The 21,648-nt window shown below is 46.9% G+C and overlaps 1 protein-coding gene across 1 annotated transcript in view; it reads right to left on the bottom strand.

Moving 5' to 3' along the window:
- Positions 1–21,648, bottom strand: part of cep89 (centrosomal protein 89) — a 177,747-nt gene that overhangs the window by 141,366 nt on the left and 14,733 nt on the right. The window contains exons 2-7 of the mRNA XM_055906458.1: positions 19,351–19,457; positions 15,130–15,285; positions 14,379–14,583; positions 10,354–10,426; positions 7,369–7,403; positions 984–1,047 (exon numbers count right to left, since the gene is read on the bottom strand). Of these exons, the coding sequence (XP_055762433.1) occupies positions 984–1,047; positions 7,369–7,403; positions 10,354–10,426; positions 14,379–14,583; positions 15,130–15,285; positions 19,351–19,457 (640 nt within the window). The remainder of the gene's footprint in view (positions 1–983; positions 1,048–7,368; positions 7,404–10,353; positions 10,427–14,378; positions 14,584–15,129; positions 15,286–19,350; positions 19,458–21,648) is intronic.

The following is a 21,648-nucleotide window of genomic DNA, read 5'->3' as shown; positions in this document are numbered from 1 at the left end:
TGATCTAGACTAGGTGATAGACTGTAGGCTGATCTAGACTAGGTGATAGACTGTAGGCTGATCTAGACTAGGTGATAGACTGTAGGCTGATCTAGACTAGGTGATAGACTGTAGGCTGATCTAGACTAGGTGATAGACTGTAGGCTGATCTAGACTAGGTGATAGACTGTAGGCTGATCTAGACTAGGTGATAGACTGTAGGCTGATCTAGACTAGGTGATAGACTGTAGGCTGATCTAGACTAGGTGATAGACTGTAGGCTGATCTAGACTAGGTGATAGACTGTAGGCTGATCTAGACTAGGTGATAGACTGTAGGCTGATCTAGACTAGGTGATAGACTGTAGGCTGATCTAGACTAGGTGATAGACTGTAGGCTGATCCAGACTAGGTGATAGACTGTAGGCTGATCTAGACTAGGTGATAGACTGTAGGCTGATCTAGACTAGGTGATAAACTGTAGGCTGATCTAGACTGATCTAGACTAGGTGTTAGACTGTAGGCTGATCTAGACTAGGTGATAGACTGTAGGCTGATCTAGACTAGGTGATAGACTGTAGGCTGATCTAGACTAGGTGATAGACTGTAGGCTGATCTAGACTAGGTGATAGACTGTAGGCTGATCTAGACTAGGTGATAGACTGTAGGCTGATCTAGACTAGGTGATAAACTGTAGGCTGATCTAGACTGATCTAGACTAGGTGTTAGACTGTAGGCTGATCTAGACTAGGTGATAGACTGTAGGCTGATCTAGACTAGGTGATAGACTGTAGGCTGATCTAGACTAGGTGATAGACTGTAGGCTGATCTAGACTAGGTGATAGACTGTAGGCTGATCTAGACTAGGTGATAGACTGTAGGCTGATCTAGACTAGGTGATAGAGAGCTGGTATGGAGAGGATGGGAATTATAATCCTACCATTTGACCAATGAAATGGGAGTGTTTTTCTAGGCGGTCTCACTGGACCAAAGACAAGTCCTTACCTGGGGAAGGCATGCTTCTACGAGACCAAGACGAAGGCCTCTGCTCAAGTTTGGGTGATGCGGCCTGGGGGAGAGAGAGGGATCGGGAGAGAAAGAAAGAGAGAGCGATAAATCTAATCAAAGTTTATTTGTCACGTGCGCCGAATACAACAGGTGTAGACCTTACAGTGAAATGCTGAATACAACAGGTGTAGACCTTACAGTGAAATGCTTACTTACAGGCTCTAACCAATAGTGCAAAAAAGGTGTTAGGTGAACAAAAGGTAAGTAAAGAAATAAAACAACAGTAAAAAGACAGGCTATATACAGTAGCGAGGCTATAAAAGTAGCGAGGCTATAAAAGTAGCGAGGCTATAAAAGTAGCGAGGCTAGTAGCGAGGCTAGTAGCGAGGCTATAAAAGTAGCGAGGCTACATACAGACACCGGTTAGTCAGGCTGATTGAGGTAGTACGTGTAGATATAAAGAGAGAGAGCGAGATATGAATGCACAGCCCAACTCCAGTCCTCCAGTATTTGAAATTGGGGTCAAATAAAACATTTAAACAATAGAATTGTTGCGTAATGAAATGGTCTTATTACAGTTCATGTTTAACTCCAGCAGCGACCGGCCGAGGAGCAGCGACCGGCCGGTTGAGGAGCAGCGACCGACCGGTTGAGGAGCAGCGACCGACCGAGGAGCAGCGACCGACCGAGGAGCAGCGACCGACCGGTTGAGGAGCAGCGACCGACCGAGGAGCAGCGACCGACCGAGGAGCAGCGACCGACCGGTTGAGGAGCAGCGACCGACCGGTTGAGGAGCAGCGACCGACCGAGGAGCAGCGACCGACCGACCGAGGAGCAGCGACCGACCGGTTGAGGAGCAGCGACCGGCCGAGGAGCAGCGACCGACCGGTTGAGGAGCAGCGACCGACCGGTTGAGGAGCAGCGACCGGCCGAGGAGCAGCGACCGACCGAGGAGCAGCGACCGACCGACCGAGGAGCAGCGACCGACCGGTTGAGGAGCAGCGACCGACCGGTTGAGGAGCAGCGACCGACCGGCCGAGGAGCAGCGACCGACCGGCCGAGGAGCAGCGACCAACCGGCCGAGGAGCAGCGACCGGCCGAGGAGCAGCGACCGACCGGTTCAGGAGCAGCGACCGACCGGCCGAGGAGCAGCGACCGGCCGGCCGAGGAGCAGCGACCGACCGGCTGAGGAGCAGAAATCCAGCTCAGAGCAGGCTCTTTATGCTGTGTTTCTGTGCATCTGCAAAACAGAACAGCTGCCTCCGGTAAGACAAGAGGAGGTCTGTGTCTATTTGTAAATAACAGCTGGTGCGCATAATAAAATATGAATGAAGTCTCGAGGTTTTGCTCGCTTGAGGTAGAGTATCTAATCAATCAATCAAATGTATTTATAAAGCCTTTTCTACATCAGCAGATGCCACAAAGTGCTATACAGAAACCCAGCCTAAAACCCCAAACAGCAGGCAATGCAGATGTAGAAGCCTACTAAGCTGTAGACGATACTATTTACCAAGAGAGTTTCCATATATATTATTCTTAGCTGTATATTTATCACCACACACCGATGCTGGCTCTAAGACCGCACTCAACGAGCCTTATAAGGACATAAGCATACAACTAAACGCTCATCCAGAGGCAGCGCCCCTAGTGGCCGGGACTCATACAAAACCCTTGACCACCTTTACTCCAGACAGAGATACATACACACCTCTCCCTCACCCTCCATTTAGCAAATCTAACCATAATTCTATCATCCTGATTCATGCTTACAAGCAAAAAACTAAAGCAGGAAGTACCAGTGACTCGCTCAATACGGAAGTGGTCAGATGATGCAGATGCTAAGCTACAGGACTGTTTTGTTAGCACAGACTGGAATATGTTCCAGGGACTCATCCGATGGCATTGAGGAGTACACTACATCAGTCACTGGCTTCATCAATAAGTGCATTGATGATGATGTCCCCACAGTGACAGTACGTACCCCAACCAGAAGCCATGGATTACAGGCAACATCCGCACTGAGCTAAAGGTTAGAGCTGCCGCTTTCAAGGAGCGGGACTCTGACCCGGACACTTAAGAAATCCTGCTATGCCCTCAAACGAACCATCAAACAGGCAAAGCGTAAATACAGGACAAAGATTGAATCCTACTACCCCGGCTCCGACGCTCGTCAGGATGTTGCAGGGCTTGCAAACTATTACGGACTACAAACGGAAGCCCAGCCGCAAGCTGCCCAGTGACACAAGCCTACCAGACGAGCTAAATAACTTCTATGTACACTTCGAGGTAAGCAACACTGACGCATGCATGAGAGCACCAGCTGTTCCTGATGACTGTGTGACCACGCTCGCCGTAGCCGATGTGAGTAAGACCTTTAAACAGGTCAACATTCACAAGAACGCAGGGTCAGATGGATTACCAGGACGTGTACTCCGAGTATGCACTGACCAACTGGCAAGTGTCTTCACTGACATTTTCAACCTGTCACTGTCCGAGTCTGTAATACCAACATGTTTTAAGCAGACCACCATAGTCCCTGTGCCCAAGAACACCAAGGTAACCTGCCTAAATGACTACCGGCCCATAGCACTCACGTCTGTAGCCATGAAATGCTTTGAAAGGCTGGTCATGGCTCACGTCAATACCATCATCCCAGAAACCCTAGACCCACTCCAATTTGCATACCGCCACAACAGATCCACAGACGACGCAATCTCTATTGGACTCACCACTGCCCTTTCCCACCTGGACAGAAGGAACAACTACGGCCTCCAGAGTGGCGCAGCGGTCTAAGGCACAGTGGCGTCACTACAGATTCGGGTTTGATCCCGGGCTGTGTCGCAGGCTGCCGCGACCGGGACACCCATGAGGCGGCGCACAATTAGCCCAGCGTCGTCCGGGTTAGGGGAAGGGTTTGGTCGGCCCGGGATGTCCTTGTCCCATCAGGCGCATGCAAGCTGGCTTCGGTTGCCATGTGTACTGCGTTTCCTACGGCACGGCTGGCTTCGGTCGCCATGTGTACTGCGTTTCCTACGGCACGGCTGGCTTCGGTCGCCATGTGTACTGAGTTTCCTACGGCACGGCTGGCTTCGGTTGCCATGTGTACTGAGTTTCCTACGGCACGGCTGGCTTCGGTTGCCATGTGTACTGCGTTTCCTTACGGGACGGCTGGCTTCGGTTGCCATGTGTACTGCGTTTCCTTACGGGACGGCTGGCTTCGGTCGCCATGTGTACTGCGTTTCCTTACGGCACGGCTGGCTTCGGTCGCCATGTGTACTGCGTTTCCTTACGGCACAGCTGGCTTCGGTTGCCATGTGTACTGCGTTTCCTTACGGCACGGCTGGCTTCGGTTGCCATGTGTACTGCGTTTCCTTACGGGACGGCTGGCTTCGGTTGCCATGTGTACTGCGTTTCCTTACGGGACGGCTGGCTTCGGTTGCCATGTGTACTGCGTTTCCTTACGGGACGGCTGGCTTCGGTTGCCATGTGTACTGCGTTTCCTACGGCACGGCTGGCTTCCGGGGGTTAAGCGAGCCGTGTGTCGAGAAGCGGCTTGGCGGGGTCCTGTTTCTCAACCTTCGCCTCTCCTGAGTCCGTAGGGGAGTTGCAGTGATGGGACAAGACCGTAACGGCCAATTGGATATCAGAGAATTGTAAAACGCTCCACAGTGTGTGTCCTTTACAACTTAATGAAAAGGAACACATTAGGTGATAATGCTGTTCATTGGCTTTTGTTACGCTGCTGCTACTCTGTATATTATCTATGCATAGTCACCTTAACGTAACACCCTGTACCGTAACACCCTGTATATGGCCTCCACAGACTCTGTACCGTAACACCCTGTATATAGCCTCCACAGACTCTGTACCGTAACACCCTGTATATAGCCTCCACATTGACTCTGTACCGTAACACCCTGTATATAGCCTCCACATTGACTCTGTACCGTAACACCCTGTATATAGCCTCCACTTTGACTCTGTACCGTAACACCCTGTATATAGCCTCCACATTGACTCTGTATCGATACCCCCTGTATATAGCCTCCACATTGACTCTGTACCGTAACACCCTGTATATAGCCTCCACATTGACTCTGTACCGGTACCCCCTGTATATAGCCTCCACATTGACTCTGTCCCGTAACACCCTGTATATAGCCTCCACATTGACTCTGTACCGTAACACCCTGTATATAGCCTCCACATTGTCTCTGTACCGTAATACCCTGTATATAGCCTCCACATTGACTCTGTACCGTAATACCCTGTATATAGCCTCCACATTGACTCTGTACCGTACACCCTGTATATAGCCTCCACATTGACTCTGTACCGTAACCCCCTGTATATAGCCTCCACATTGACTCTGTACCGGTACCCCCTGTATATAGCCTCCACATTGACTCTGTACCAGTACCCCCTGTATATAGCCTCCACATTGACTCTGTACCAGTACCCCCTGTATATAGCCTCCACATTGACTCTGTACCGGTACACCCTGTATATAGCCTCCACATTGACTCTGTACCGGTATCCCCTGTATATAGTCTCCACATTGACTCTGTACCGGTATCCCCTGTATATAGTCTCCACATTGACTCTGTACCGTAACATCCTGTATATAGCCTCCACATTGACTCTGTACCGTAACACCCTGTATATAGCCTCCACATTGACTCTGTACCTGTACCCCCTGTATATAGCCTCCACATTGACTCTGTACCGTAACACCCTGTATATAGCCTCCACATTGACTCTGTACCGTAACACCCTGTATATAGCCTCCACATTGACTCTGTACCGGTACCCCCTGTATATAGCCTCCACATTGACTCTGTACCGTACACCCTGTATATAGCCTCCACATTGACTCTGTACCGTAACACCCTGTATATAACCTCCACATTGACTCTGTACCGTAACACCCTGTATATAGCCTCCAAATTGTCTCTGAACTGTAACACCCTGTATATAGCCTCCACATTGACTCTGTACCGTAATACCCTGTATATAGCCTCCACATTGACTCTGTACCGGTACCTCCTGTATATAGCCTCCACATTGACTCTGTACCGTAACACCCTGTATATAGCCTCCACATTGACTCTGTACCGTAATACCCTGTATATAACCTCCACATTGACTCTGTACCGTAACACCCTGTATATAGCCTCATTGTTTTTATTTTATTGTTGCTCTTTTACTTTTTTTACTTTCGTTTATTTAATAAATATTTTTCTTAAAACTGCATTGTTGGTTAAGGGCTTGTAAGTCAGCATTTCACTGAGGTAAAACACCTGTAGTATTCGACGCATGTGACAAATACAATTTGATAGTTGTGTTGGATAAATAAGATACATGATGACTAACAGAAATACACAGAGAGGCCAATTTAAATCCACTATAATATGCAAATGAACCTATAGACCGATAAACATGACGGTCAAATGTGTTCCTACATTGACTGGTCCTTCTATCAATCAATAAAATAAATCAATAAACATCATTATTTTGCATTGGGATTCATTTTCCCTCCTGCTTTTTTTAGAGGGAGAGGTAGAATTCGGAAATGTCTTGCTAATGGAAACCCTGGTGTGTGTGTGTGTGTGTGTGTGTGTGTGTAGGACAGAGAGAGAATGAGATATAGGGTACAGAGAGCAGTAGCCAAATTGTTCAACCCTAGCTCTGGTCTAAAGTAGTGCACTATATAGGGAATAGGGTGCCATAGGGCTCTGGTCTAAAGTAGTGCACTATATAGGGAATAGGGTTCTATAGGGCTCTGGTCTAAAGTAGTGCCCTATATAGGGAATAGAGTGTCATAGGGCTCTGGTCTAAAGTAGTGCACTATAAAGGGAATAGGGTTCTATAGGGCTCTGGTCTAAAGTAGTGCACTATAAAGGGAATAGGGTTCTATAGGGCTCTGGTCTAAAGTAGTGCCCTATATAGGGAATAGAGTGTCATAGGGCTCTGGTCTAAAGTAGTGCACTATAAAGGGAATAGGGTTCTATAGGGCTCTGGTCTAAAGTAGTGCCCTATATAGGGAATAGAGTGTCATAGGGCTCTGGTCTAAAGTAGTGCACTATATAGGGAATAGGGTTCTATAGGGCTCTGGTCTAAAGTAGTGCCCTATATAGGGAATAGAGTGTCATAGGGCTCTGGTCTAAAGTAGTGCACTATAAAGGGAATAGGGTTCTATAGGGCTCTGGTCTAAAGTAGTGCACTATAAAGGGAATAGGGTTCTATAGGGCTCTGGTCTAAAGTAGTGCCCTATATAGGGAATAGGGCTCTGGTCTAAAGTAGTGCACTATATAGGGAATAATTTGGGATGCATCCAATCTCAAGGGAAAACGTGACAGCAGAAAGATAAAGAGTGTGTTACCTTCTGAACTGGTGGCTGTTCAACCTCAGCTTCCTCTGAAATACAGAGATTTATTAATTAACCTTTATTTAACAAGGCAAGTCAGTTCAGAACAAATTATTATTTATAACGACGGCCTACCAAAAGGCCTCCTGCCGGGACGGAGGATTCAAAATATAGGACACAAAACACACATCACGACAAGAGAGTCCTAAGACAACAACATAGCAAGGCAACAACACATGACAACACAGCATGGCAGCAACACAACATGACAACACAACATGGCAGCAACACAACATGACAACACAACATGGTAGCAACACAACATGGTAGCAACACAACATGGTAGCAACACAACATGACAACACAACATGGCAGCAACACAACATGACAACACAACATGGTAGCAACACAACATGGTAGCAACACAACATGGTAGCAACACAACATGACAACACAACATGGTAGCAACACAACATGACAACACAACATGGCAGCAACACATGACAACACAACATGGCAGCAACACAACATGGCAGCAACACAACATGGCAGCAACACAACACAACATGGCAGCAACACAACATAGCATGGCAGCAACACATGCTGTCCCCTTTATAGTGCACTACTACAGGGCTCTGGTCTAAAGTAGTGCACTACTACAGGGCTCTGGTCTAAAGTAGTGCACTACTACAGGGCTCAGGTCTAAAGTAGTGCACTACTACAGGGCTCAGGTCTAAAGTAGTGCACTACTACAGGGCTCTGGTCTAAAGTAGTGCACTACTACAGGGCTCTGGTCTAAAGTAGTGCACTACTACAGGGCTCAGGTCTAAAGTAGTGCACTACTACAGGGCTCTGGTCTAAAGTAGTGTACTATAGAGGGCATAGGGCTCTGGTCAAAAGTAGTGCACTACTACAGGGCTCTGGTCTAAAGTAGTGCACTACTACAGGGCTCTGGTCTAAAGTAGTGCACTACTACAGGGCTCTGGTCTAAAGTAGTGTACTACTACAGGGCCCTGGTCTAAAGTAGTGCACTACTACAGGGCTCTGGTCTAAAGTAGTGCACTACTACAGGGCTCTGGTCTAAAGTAGTGCACTACTACAGGGCTCTGGTCTAAAGTAGTGCACTACTACAGGGCTCAGGTCTAAAGTAGTGCACTACTACAGGGCTCTGGTCTAAAGTAGTGTACTATAGAGGGCATAGGGCTCTGGTCAAAAGTAGTGCACTACTACAGGGCTCTGGTCTAAAGTAGTGCACTACTACAGGGCTCTGGTCTAAAGTAGTGCACTACTACAGGGCTCTGGTCTAAAGTAGTGTACTACTACAGGGCCCTGGTCTAAAGTAGTGCACTACTACAGGGCTCTGGTCTAAAGTAGTGCACTACTACAGGGCTCTGGTCTAAAGTAGTGCACTACTACAGGGCTCAGGTCTAAAGTAGTGCACTACTACAGGACTCTGGTCTAAAGTAGTGCACTACTACATGGCTCTGGTCTAAAGTAGTGCACTATAGTGGGCACAGGGCTCTGGTCTAAAGTAGTGCACTACTACAGGGCTCTGGTCTAAAGTAGTGCACTACTACAGGGCTCTGGTCTAAAGTAGTGCACTACTACAGGGCTCTGGTCTAAAGTAGTGCACTACTACAGGGCTCTGGTCTAAAGTAGTGCACTACTACAGGGCTCTGGTCTAAAGTAGTGCACTACTACAGGGCTCTGGTCTAAAGTAGTGCACTACTACAGGGCTCTGGTCTAAAGTAGTGCACTACTACAGGGCTCAGGTCTAAAGTAGTGCACTACTACAGGGCTCTGGTCTAAAGTAGTGTACTATAGAGGGCATAGGGCTCTGGTCAAAAGTAGTGCACTACTACAGGGCTCTGGTCTAAAGTAGTGCACTACTACAGGGCTCTGGTCTAAAGTAGTGCACTACTACAGGGCTCTGGTCTAAAGTAGTGTACTACTACAGGGCCCTGGTCTAAAGTAGTGCACTACTACAGGGCTCTGGTCTAAAGTAGTGCACTACTACAGGGCTCTGGTCTAAAGTAGTGCACTACTACAGGGCTCAGGTCTAAAGTAGTGCACTACTACAGGGCTCTGGTCTAAAGTAGTGTACTATAGAGGGCATAGGGCTCTGGTCAAAAGTAGTGCACTACTACAGGGCTCTGGTCTAAAGTAGTGCACTACTACAGGGCTCTGGTCTAAAGTAGTGTACTACTACAGGGCCCTGGTCTAAAGTAGTGCACTACTACAGGGCTCTGGTCTAAAGTAGTGTACTACTACAGGGCCCTGGTCTAAAGTAGTGCACTACTACAGGGCTCTGGTCTAAAGTAGTGCACTACTACAGGGCTCTGGTCTAAAGTAGTGCACTACTACATGGCTCTGGTCTAAAGTAGTGCACTATAGTGGGCACAGGGCTCTGGTCTAAAGTAGTGCACTACTACAGGGCTCTGGTCTAAAGTAGTGCACTACTACAGGGCTCTGGTCTAAAGTAGTGTACTAGAGAGGGCATAGGGCTCTGGTCTAAAGTAGTGCACTACTACAGGGCTCTGGTCTAAAGTAGTGCACTACTACAGGGCTCTGGTCTAAAGTAGTGCACTACTACAGGGCTCTGGTCTAAAGTAGTGCACTACTACAGGGCTCTGGTCTAAAGTAGTGCACTACTACAGGGCTCTGGTCTAAAGTAGTGCACTACTACAGGGCTCTGGTCAAAAGTAGTGCACTACTACAGGGCTCTGGTCAAAAGTAGTGCACTACTACAGGGCTCTGGTCAAAAGTAGTGCACTACTACAGGGCGCTGGTCAAAAGGCAGGCAGGCAAGGCAGGCATTGCGTGATTGGGGCTCGGTGACCTCCAGTGTCTGAGGGCATAAAGTCTGAATAGTGAGTGCAGACAGTGTGTTTGGTGTGTGTGTGTGTGTGTGTGTGTGTGTGTGTGTGTGTGTGTGTGTGTGTGTGTGTGTGTGTGTGTGTGTGTGTGTGTGTGTGTGTGTGTGTGTGTGTGTGAACCAACCTGGAGGTAGAGGGGACACTACGTCGAAGGCGGAGTCATCAGTCTCCTCTCTGCCCTCTGACAGAACATCACTCTGGAAAACAGAGACAAGGATTTAACACACACACACACACACACACACACACACACACACACACACACTCTGTCCTGTCCTGATGCCGTCACCTCCACCCGAGTCTGAAACCTTCTAACACAACCCTTGTTCCTCTCAGACAGAGTCATCTCCTTTTAAATACTATCTCTGATTCAGAGCCTGTTATTGTTCCTCTCAGACAGAGTCATCTCCTTTATAAATACTATCTCTAATTCAGAGCCTGTTATTGTTCCTCTCAGACAGAGTCATCTCTTTTTAAATACTATCTCTAATTCAGAGCCTGTTATTGTTCCTCTCAGACAGAGTCATCTCTTTTTAAATACTATCTCTAATTCAGAGCCTGTTATTGTTCCTCTCAGACAGAGTCATCTCCTTTTAAATACTATCTCTAATTCAGAGCCTGTTATTGTTCCTCTCAGACAGAGTCATCTCTTTTTAAATACTATCTCTAATTCAGAGCCTGTTATTGTTCCTCTCAGACAGAGTCATCTCCTTTTAAATACTATCTCTAATTCAGAGCCTGTTATTGTTCCTCTCAGACAGAGTCATCTCTTTTATAAATACTATCTCTGATTCAGAGCCTGTTATTGTTCCTCTCAGACAGAGTCATCTCCTTTTAAATACTATCTCTAATTCAGAGCCTGTTATTGTTCCTCTCAGACAGAGTCATCTCCTTTTAAATACTATCTCTAATTCAGAGCCTGTTATTGTTCCTCTCAGACAGAGTCATCTCTTTATAAATACTATCTCTAATTCAGAGCCTGTTATTGTTCCTCTCAGACAGAGTCATCTCTTTTTAAATACTATCTCTAATTCAGAGCCTGTTATTGTTCCTCTCAGACAGAGTCATCTCTTTTTAAATACTATCTCTAATTCAGAGCCTGTTATTGGGGTTGGTTTCACCTTTAAAAGTTACAGCAAAACTGGCAACGCCCCCCAATGAGCAGCGGCTTACGAAAGTATCCACCCCACCCCTTGGCATTTTAACTGTTTTGTTGCCTTACAACCTGGAATTAAAATGGATTTTATGGGGGAGGGTTTGTATCATTTGATTTACACAACATGTAACTTCACCACTTTGAATATGCAAAAGGTGTTTTATTGCAAAACAAACAAGAAATAAGACAAAAAAACTGAAAACTTGAGCAAAACTTTTCACGTCTTGTGATTTTTACTCCTGAACTTGTTTTGAAACTTGTTTTGCCAAAACAAAGGGGTTGAATACTTATTGACTTGAGACATTTCAGCTTTTCATTTTTATTTTGTTTACTATTTCAACTATTTCACACGAGTTGCGCAGCGGTCTAAGGCCCTGTGATCAGTGCTAGAGGCGTCACTACAGTCCCTGGTTCGAATCCAGGCTGTATCACAGCGGTCTAAGGCCCTGTGATCAGTGCTAGAGGCGTCACTACAGTCCCTGGTTCGAATCCAGGCTGTATCACAGCGGTCTAAGGCCCTGTGATCAGTGCTAGAGGCGTCACTACAGTCCCTGGTTCGAATCCAGAACCCTTCCTACCTGTCTTACAGGCTGGGTGTAGATGTCCTGACCCAAACCCTTCCTACCTGTTTTACAGGCTGGGTGTAGATGTCATAACCCTTCCTACCTGTTTTACAGGCTGGGTGTAGATGTCCTGACCCTTCCTACCTGTTTTACAGGCTGGGTGCAGATGTCCTGACCCAAACCCTTCCTACCTGTTTTACAGGCTGGGTGTAGATGTCATATCCCTTCCTACCTGTTTTACAGGCTGGGTGTAGATGTCATAACCCTTCCTACCTGTTTTACAGGCTGGGTGTAGATGTCCTAACCCAAACCCTTCCTACCTGTTTTACAGGCCGGGCGTAGATGTCCTGACCCTTCCTACCTGTTTTACAGGCTGGGTGTAGATGTCCTGACCCTTCCTACCTGTTTTACAGAATGGGTGTAGATGTCATAACGCTTCCTACCTGTTTTACAGGCTGGGTGTAGATGTCATAACCCTTCCTACCTGTTTTACAGGCTGGGTGTAGATGTCATAACCCTTCCTACCTGTTTTACAGGCTGGGTGTAGATGTCATAACCCAAACCCTTCCTACCTGTTTTACAGGCTGGGTGTAGATGTCCTGACCCTTTCTACCTGTTTTACAGGCTGGGTGTAGATGTCCTGACCCTTCCTACCTGTTTTACAGGCTGGGTGTAGATGTCCTAACCCTTCCTACCTGTTTTACAGGCTGGGTGTAGATGTCATAACCCTTCCTACCTGTTTTACAGGCTGGGTGTAGATGTCCTGACCCAAACCCTTCCTACCTGTTTTACAGGCTGGGTGTAGATGTCCTGACCCAAACCCTTCCTACCTGTTTTACAGGCTGGGTGTAGATGTCCTGACCCAAACCCTTCCTACCTGTTTTACAGGCTGGGTGTAGATGTCATAACCCTTCCTACCTGTTTTACAGGCTGGGTGTAGATGTCATATCCCTTCCTACCTGTTTTACAGGCTGGGTGTAGATGTCCTAACCCTTCCTACCTGTTTTACAGGCTGGGTGTAGATGTCCTAACCCTTCCTACCTGTTTTACAGGCTGGGTGTAGATGTCCTGACCCAAACCCTTCCTACCTGTTTTACAGGCTGGGTGTAGATGTCATAACCCAAACCCTTCCTACCTGTTTTACAGGCTGGGTGTAGATGTCCTGACCCTTCCTACCTGTTTTACAGGCTGGGTGTAGATGTCCTGACCCTTCCTACCTGTTTTACAGGCTGGGTGTAGATGTCATAACCCTTCCTACCTGTTTTACAGGCTGGGTGTAGATGTCCTGACCCAAACCCTTCCTACCTGTTTTACAGGCTGGGTGTAGATGTCATAACCCTTCCTACCTGTTTTACAGGCTGGGTGTAGATGTCATAACCCTTCCTACCTGTTTTACAGGCTGGGTGTAGATGTCCTGACCCTTCCTACCTGTTTTACAGGCTGGGTGTAGATGTCCTGACCCTTCCTACCTGTTTTACAGGCTGGGTGTAGATGTCCTGACCCTTCCTACCTGTTTTACAGAATGGGTGTAGATGTCATAACCCTTCCTACCTGTTTTACAGGCTGGGTGTAGATGTCCTGACCCTTCCTACCTGTTTTACAGGCTGGGTGTAGATGTCATAACCCTTCCTACCTGTTTTACAGGCTGGGTGTAGATGTCCTGACCCTTCCTACCTGTTTTACATGCTGGGTGTAGATGTCCTGACCCTTCCTACCTGTTTTACATGCTGGGTGTAGATGTCCTGACCCTTCCTACCTGTTTTACAGGCCGGGTGTAGATGTCCTGACCCAAACCCTTCCTACCTGTTTTACAGGCCGGGCATAGATGTCATAACCCTTCCTACCTGTTTTACAGAATGGGTGTAGATGTCATAACCCTTCCTACCTGTTTTACAGGCTGGGTGTAGATGTCATAACCCTTCCTACCTGTTTTACAGGCCGGGTGTAGATGTCCTAACCCTTCCTACCTGTTTTACAGGCTGGGTGTAGATGTCCTGACCCAAACCCTTCCTACCTGTTTTACAGGCTGGGTGTAGATGTCATAACCCTTCCTACCTGTTTTACAGGCTGGGTGTAGATGTCATAACCCTTCCTACCTGTTTTACAGGCTGGGTGTAGATGTCATAACCCTTCCTACCTGTTTTACAGGCTGGGTGTAGATGTCCTAACCCTTCCTACCTGTTTTACAGGCTGGGTGTAGATGTCCTGACCCAAACCCTTCCTACCTGTTTTACAGGCTGGGTGTAGATGTCATAACCCTTCCTACCTGTTTTACAGGCTGGGTGTAGATGTCATAACCCTTCCTACCTGTTTTACAGGCTGGGTGTAGATGTCCTGACCCTTCCTACCTGTTTTACAGGCTGGGTGTAGATGTCCTAACCCTTCCTACCTGTTTTACAGGCTGGGTGTAGATGTCCTGACCCTTTCTACCTGTTTTACAGGCCGGGCGTAGATGTCATATCTGTCTCTGGTCGGACTTCTCCCCCGGCGATCGAGAGATTGGTAGACATGACCATCTTCATCTGACAGAACCGATCTCTCTACGTCCTCCTCCTCTTCATCATCATCATGGTCGTCAGAGAGCCCAGGAGAGGGCAAGCGAGGCCGGCCAGCCAAAGACTCTGGCCATCTGTCTCTAAATAAAGACGAGAGAGAGATCACAGATCAAATCCTCTGGTATAACTCATTCACATTTCAGCGTTGGTCACTGAGGGTCGACGACTGGAAGTGACCTACTACAGATGTAGGATCTTCATTTGATCATCATGTTGTTGCAGGAATTTTTCTAATGTTTAAAATGTTCACTTAAAAAAATGTCAGACATTACTTGCCCTAATGAGAAATATATCAACCACTACAAAACATGTATTTAATTATAATCCACATAATAATTCACATGTCCTGTTGCTGCAGGATTATTTTCCTGCTGTGAAAAACTGGGTCAAATTAAGATACGGCATCTGTAGGTGGCACAGCAGGCTCTTTCTCAATTCATCTGTCCTCGACTCCTCCTCAAAACGTATTGGAGAAGAAGGTCTGAGGGGCGGGACCCTAGAACCTTCTCTTCCAATACGTTTAGACAAGACGCTAGGAGATAGGATGCAAGGATATTGCAGAAGAATTGATTGTCAGACACGGTGATGTTGACGGATTCTGAGTGACACCGACAAGCAAGGCCTACTTCGTGTAGAGCGCTGTGCTGGCGTACGGCTCGAAGGTGGTGTGTGTCTCTGAGCGTGAGCAGTCGCTCTCGGAGAAGGATCTGGGGCGTGCAGGCGGGAGGGCGATGGTCCGCCCGGTCAACGACGACGACAAGATGGCGGCTGCCAAGGCAGACCTGTAGTACGGACAGAAAGACGAGTTAAAGAGGAAGTGGAGGATACAGATTCAAGTAGAAAAACACATTTTTACAGATGGATGAGGGTTCATTAAAGACAGATGGATGAGGGTTCATTAAAGACAGATGGATGAGGGTTCATTAAAACACAGACGGATGAGGGTTCATTAAAACACAGATGGATGAGGGTTCATTAAACACAGTTGGGAGTCAACAACAAAAACAAGTGATACTTATAAGTCCATGACACTAATGTTTTAGCCCAGATGGGATGAGGTTACCTGTAATAGCAGGTTTTAGCCCAGATGGGATGATGTTACCTGTAATAACAGGTTTTAGCCCAGATGGGATGAGGTTACCTGTAATAACAGGTTTTAGCCCAGATGGGATGAGGTTACCTGTAATAGCAGGTTTTACCCCAGATGGGATGAGGTTACCTGTAATAACAGGTTTTAGCCCAGATGGGATGAGGTTACCTGTAATAGCAGGTTTTAGGATAGATGGGATGAGGTTACCTGTAATAGCAGGTTTTAGGATAGATGGGATGAGGTTACCTGTAATAACAGGTTTTAGCCCAGATGGGATGAGGTTACCTGTAATAACAGGTTTTAGCCCAGATGGGATGAGGTTACCTGTAATAACAGGTTTTAGCCCAGATGGGATGAGGTTACCTGTAATAGCAGGTTTTAGCCCAGATGGGATGAGGTTACCTGTAATAGCAGGTTTTAGCCCAGATGGGATGAGGTTACCTGTAATAACAGGTTTTAGCCCAGATGGGATGAGGTTACCTGTAATAACAGGTTTTAGCCCAGATGGGATGAGGTTACCTGTAATAACAGGTTTTAGCCCAGATGGGATGTTACCTGTAATAACAGGTTTTAGCCCAGATGGGATGAGGTTACCTGTAATAACAGGTTTTAGCCCAGATGGGATGAGGTTACCTGTAATAACAGGTTTTAGCCCAGATGGGATGAGGTTACCTGTAATAACAGGTTTTAGCCCAGATGGGATGAGGTTACCTGTAATAGCAGGTTTTAGCCCAGATGGGATGAGGTTACCTGTAATAACAGGTTTTAGCCCAGATGGGATGAGGTTACCTTTAATAACAGGTTTTAGCCCAGATGGGATGAGGTTACCTGTAATAACAGGTTTTAGCCCAGATGGGATGAGGTTACCTGTAATAACAGGTTTTAGCCCAGATGGGATGAGGTTACCTGTAATAACAGGTTTTAGCCCAGATGGGATGAGGTTACCTGTAATAGCAGGTTTTAGCCCAGATGGGATGAGGTTACCTGTAATAACAGGTTTTAGCCCAGATGGGATGATGTTACCTGTAATAACAGGTTTTAGCCCAGATGGGATGAGGTTACCTGTAATAACAGGTTTTAGCCCAGATGGGATGAGGTTACCTGTAATAACAGGTTTTAGCCCAGATGGGATGAGGTTACCTGTAATAACAGGTTTTAGCCCAGATGGGATGAGGTTACCTGTAATAACAGGTTTTAGCCCAGATGGGATGAGGTTACCTGTAATAACAGGTTTTAGCCCAGATGGGATGATGTCACCTGTAATAGCAGGTTTTAGCCCAGATGGGATGAGGTTACCTGTAATAACAGGTTTTAGCCAAGATGGGATGATGTCACCTGTAATAACAGGTTTTAAGATAGACGGGATGAGGTTACCTGTAATAACAGGTTTTAAGATAGATGGGATGAGGTTACCTGTAATAACAGGTTTTAAGATAGATAAGTCAGAATGCAGATAGTCATTGATACTTACATGTACAATAAGTCATCTGAGAGTCATGGCAATAAGGTTAGAAGGAAAAGGGATGACAGAAGAGGGTGGAAGGGAAGTGGAGACAAGGAACGAGGAGACAAGGAACGAGGAGACAAGGAATGAGGAGACAAGGAATGAGGAGACAAGGAACGAGGAGACAAGGAATGAGGAGACAAGGAACGAGAAGGGAAGTGGAGACAAGGAACGAGGAGACAAGGAACGAGGAGACAAGGAACGAGGAGGGAAGAGGAGACAAGGAACGAGGAGGGAAGAGGAGACAAGGAACGAGGAGGGAAGAGGAGACAAGGAACGAGGAGACAAGGAACGAGAAGACAAGGAACGAGGAGACAAGGAACGAGAAGACAAGGAACGAGGAGACAAGGAACGAGAAGACAAGGAACGAGGAGACAAGGAACGAGGAGACAAGGAACGAGGAGACAAGGAACGAGGAGACAAGGAATGAGGAGACAAGGAATGAGGAGACAAGGAACGAGGAGACAAGGAATGAGGAGACAAGGAATGAGGAGACAAGGAACGAGGAGACAAGGAACGAGAAGGGAAGAGGAGAGAAGGGAAGTGGAGACAAGGAACGAGGAGACAAGGAACGAGGAGACAAGGAATGAGGAGACAAGGAACGAGGAGACAAGGAATGAGGAGACAAGGAACGAGGAGACAAGGAACGAGAAGGGAAGAGGAGAGAAGGGAAGTGGAAACAAGGAACGAGGAGACAAGGAACGATAAGGGAAGTGGAGAGAAGGAACGAGGAGACAAGGAACGAGGAGACAAGGAATGAGGAGACAAGGAACGAGGAGACAAGGAACGAGGAGACAAGGAACGAGGAGGGAAGAGAAGTGGAGACAAGGAACGAGAAGGGAAGAGGAGAGAAGGAACGAGGAGACAAGGAACGAGGAGACAAGGAACGAGGAGACAAGGAACGAGGAGACAAGGAACGAGGAGACAAGGAACGAGGAGACAAGGAACGAGGAGACAAGGAACGAGGAGGGAAGAGGAGACAAGGGAAGTGGAGACAAGGAACGAGGAGACAAGGAACGAGGAGACAAGGAAAGAGAAAGGAAGAGGAGAGAAGGGAAGAGGAGACAAGGAACGAGGAGACAAGGAACGAGGAGGGAAGAGGAGACAAGGGAAGAGGAGACAAGGAACGAGGAGGGAAGAGGAGACAAGGGAAGAGGAGACAAGGAACGAGGAGGGAAGAGGAGACAAGGGAAGAGGAGACAAGGAACGAGGAGGGAAGAGGAGACAAGGGAAGAGGAGACAAGGAACGAGGAGGGAAGAGGAGACAAGGAACGAGGAGACAAGGAACGAGGAGGGAAGAGGAGACAAGGAACGAGAAGGGAAGAGGAGACAAGGGAAGAGGAGACAAGGAACGAGGAGGGAAGAGGAGACAAGGGAAGAGGAGACAAGGAATGAGGAGAGAAGAGGAGACAAGGGAAGAGGAGACAAGGAACGAGGAGGGAAGAGGAGACAAGGGAAGAGGAGACAAGGAACGAGGAGGGAAGAGGAGACAAGGGAAGAGGAGACAAGGAACGAGGAGGGAAGAGGAGACAAGGACAGAGAAGGGAAGTGGAGAGAAGGGACGAGGAGACAAGGAACGAGGAGGGAAGAGGAGACAAGGGAAGAGGAGACAAGGAACGAGGAGAGAAGAGGAGACAAGGAACGAGGAGGGAAGAGGAGCCAAGGGAAGAGGAGACAAGGAATGAGGAGACAAGGAACGAGGAGACAAGGAACGAGGAGACAAGGAACGAGGAGGGAAGAGGAGACAAGGAACGAGAAGGGAAGAGGAGACAAGGGAAGAGGAGACAAGGGAAGAGGAGGGAAGAGGAGAGAAGGGAAGTGGAGACAAGGAACGAGGAGACAAGGAATGAGGAGACAAGGAACGAGGAGACAAGGAACGAGGAGACAAGGAACGAGGAGGGAAGAGGAGACAAGGAACGAGAAGGGAAGAGGAGAGAAGGGAAGTGGAGACAAGGAACGAGGAGACAAGGAATGAGGAGACAAGGAAAGAGAAGGGAAGAGGAGAGAAAGACATCAGACAGAGTTGACGATTGCAATCCCAAATGGAACCCTATTCCCTATATAACACACTATCCTATGGGCCCTGGTGAAACTGGGCCCTATATAACACACCGTCCTATGGGCCCTGGTGGAACTGGGCCCTATATAACACACTATCCTATGGGCCCTGGTGAAAATCTGTGCATTATATAGGGTATAGGGCGCCATTTGGGATGCAGATCCGTTTGTTAGGTGTATGTTCCATATAGGTACCTGGGTCTCTCTGGAGAGGGGTGTGGGCTGCGAGGGGGAGGGGTACGGGGTACAGCAGGCCGGGGGGCGATGGTCGCTGCAGGGATCAAGCCATGAGCTATGTGCTTCTATGTTAAAACAACCAATGGGAAAACCTTGTTAGGGGAAAAGGTTCACGACGACACAGTGAAGGTGAGTTGATGAGGTGATGAGGAGAGACATTGATGTTACACATGGAAGTTAATGATTATGGAGTTGACGAGGAGATGAGGTGTGAGGAGAGACATTGATGTTACACATGGAAGTTAATGATTACGGAGTTGACGAGGAGTATCTTTGAGACAAGTAGACTGATCTAATGTTTCCAAATATGGTGAAGACACTCACACGGACCACAGCATCACTTTCAGTGTAACACCGGGACTACAAACGGCTTGTGTAAATTATTATTACATAGCCCATCTACAATTTAGCCCAAACAACTACCTCTTTCCCTACTGTATTTATTTATTCATTTTGCTCCTTTGCACCCCATTATTTCTATCTCTACTTTGCACTTTCTTCCACTGCAATCCAACCATTCCAGTGTTTTTTACTTGCTATATTGTATTTACTTCGCCACCATGGCCTTTTTTATATCTTTATTTATTTATATATATATATATTTTGTTTCCCTTCACCTCCCTTATCTCACCTCACTTGCTCATATTGTATATAGACTTATTTTTCACTGTATTATTGACTGTATGTTCGTTTATTCCATGTGTAACTCTGTGTTGTTGTATGTGTCGAACTGCTTTGCTTTATCTTGGCCAGGTCGCAGTTGTAAATGAGAATGTGTTCTCAACTAGCCAACCTTGTTAAATAAAGGTGAAATAAAATAAAATTAAAATAAATAAATTACACACACAAACACCTAAAAAAGGCACTTTTAAACCCCTTCATTCTAGACAATTGCTTCTCTGTTTGTCATATAGTGTTTAATATAAGGGAGAGCAGGGTAAGTGGAGCCATCTTTTACATACAGAATCACTCTGTTGAAACGCTCCCCATCCAACCTGACGGAGCTTGAGAGGATCTGCAGAGAAGAACGGGAGAAACTCCCCAAATACAAGTGTGCCAAGCTTGTTGAGTCATACCCAAGAAGACTCTAGGCTGTAATCGCTGCCAAAGGTGATTCAACAAAAGTACTGAGTAAAGGTTCTGAATACTTATGTAAATATGATATCATTTTTAATTTTTTTATAAATTAAAACCTGTTTTTGAGTTGTCCTTATGGGGTATTCTGTGTCGATTGATTAGGGGAAAAAACGATTTAATCAATTTTAGAATAAGGCTGTAACCTAAGAAAATTAGGAAAAAGTCAAGGGATCGGAATACTTTCCGAAAGGCAATGTATATAGAACCACTCCAGTACCCCTGGTACTGAATAAGGTACTGACCTGTATATACAACCACTCCAGTACCCCTGGTACTGAATAAGGTACTGGTACTGACCTGTATATACAACCACTCCAGTACCCCTGGACACTGAATAAGGTACTGACCTGTATATACAACCACTCCAGAACCCCTGGACACTGAATAAGGTACTGGTACTGACCTGTATATACAACCACTCCAGAACCCCTGGACATTGAATAAGGTACTGGTACTGACCTGTATATACAACCACTCCAGTACCCCTGGTACTGAATAAGGTACTGGTACTGACCTGTATATACAACCACTCCAGAACCCCTGGACATTGAATAAGGTACTGACCTGTATATACAACCACTCCAGAACCCCTGGACATTGAATAAGGTACTGACCTGTATATACAACCACTCCAGTACCCCTGGACATTGAATAAGGTACTGGTACTGACCTGTATATACAACCACTCCAGAACCAATGGACATTGAATAAGGTACTGGTACTGACCTGTATATACAACCACTCCAGTACCTCTGGACATTGAATAAGGTACTGACCTGTATATACAACCACTCCAGAACCCCTGGACATTGAATAAGGTACTGGTACTGACCTGTATATACAACCACTCCAGAACCCCTGGACATTGAATAAGGTTCTGACCTGTATATACAACCACTCCAGAACCCCTGGACACTGAAAAAGGTACTGACCTGTATATACAACCACTCCAGTACCCCTGGACATTGAATAAGGTACTGACCTGTATATACAACCACTCCAGAACCCCTGGACATTGAATAAGGTACTGACCTGTATATACAACCACTCCAGAACCCCTGGACATTGAATAAGGTTCTGGTACTGACCTGTATATACAACCACTCCAGTACCCCTGGA

Source organism: Salvelinus fontinalis, chromosome 40, assembly GCF_029448725.1.
Source record: "Salvelinus fontinalis isolate EN_2023a chromosome 40, ASM2944872v1, whole genome shotgun sequence".
Lineage (NCBI taxonomy): Eukaryota > Metazoa > Chordata > Actinopteri > Salmoniformes > Salmonidae > Salvelinus > Salvelinus fontinalis.
Note: the sequence above shows the minus strand (reverse complement) of the source record. Positions and strands in the feature narration are given on the sequence as shown.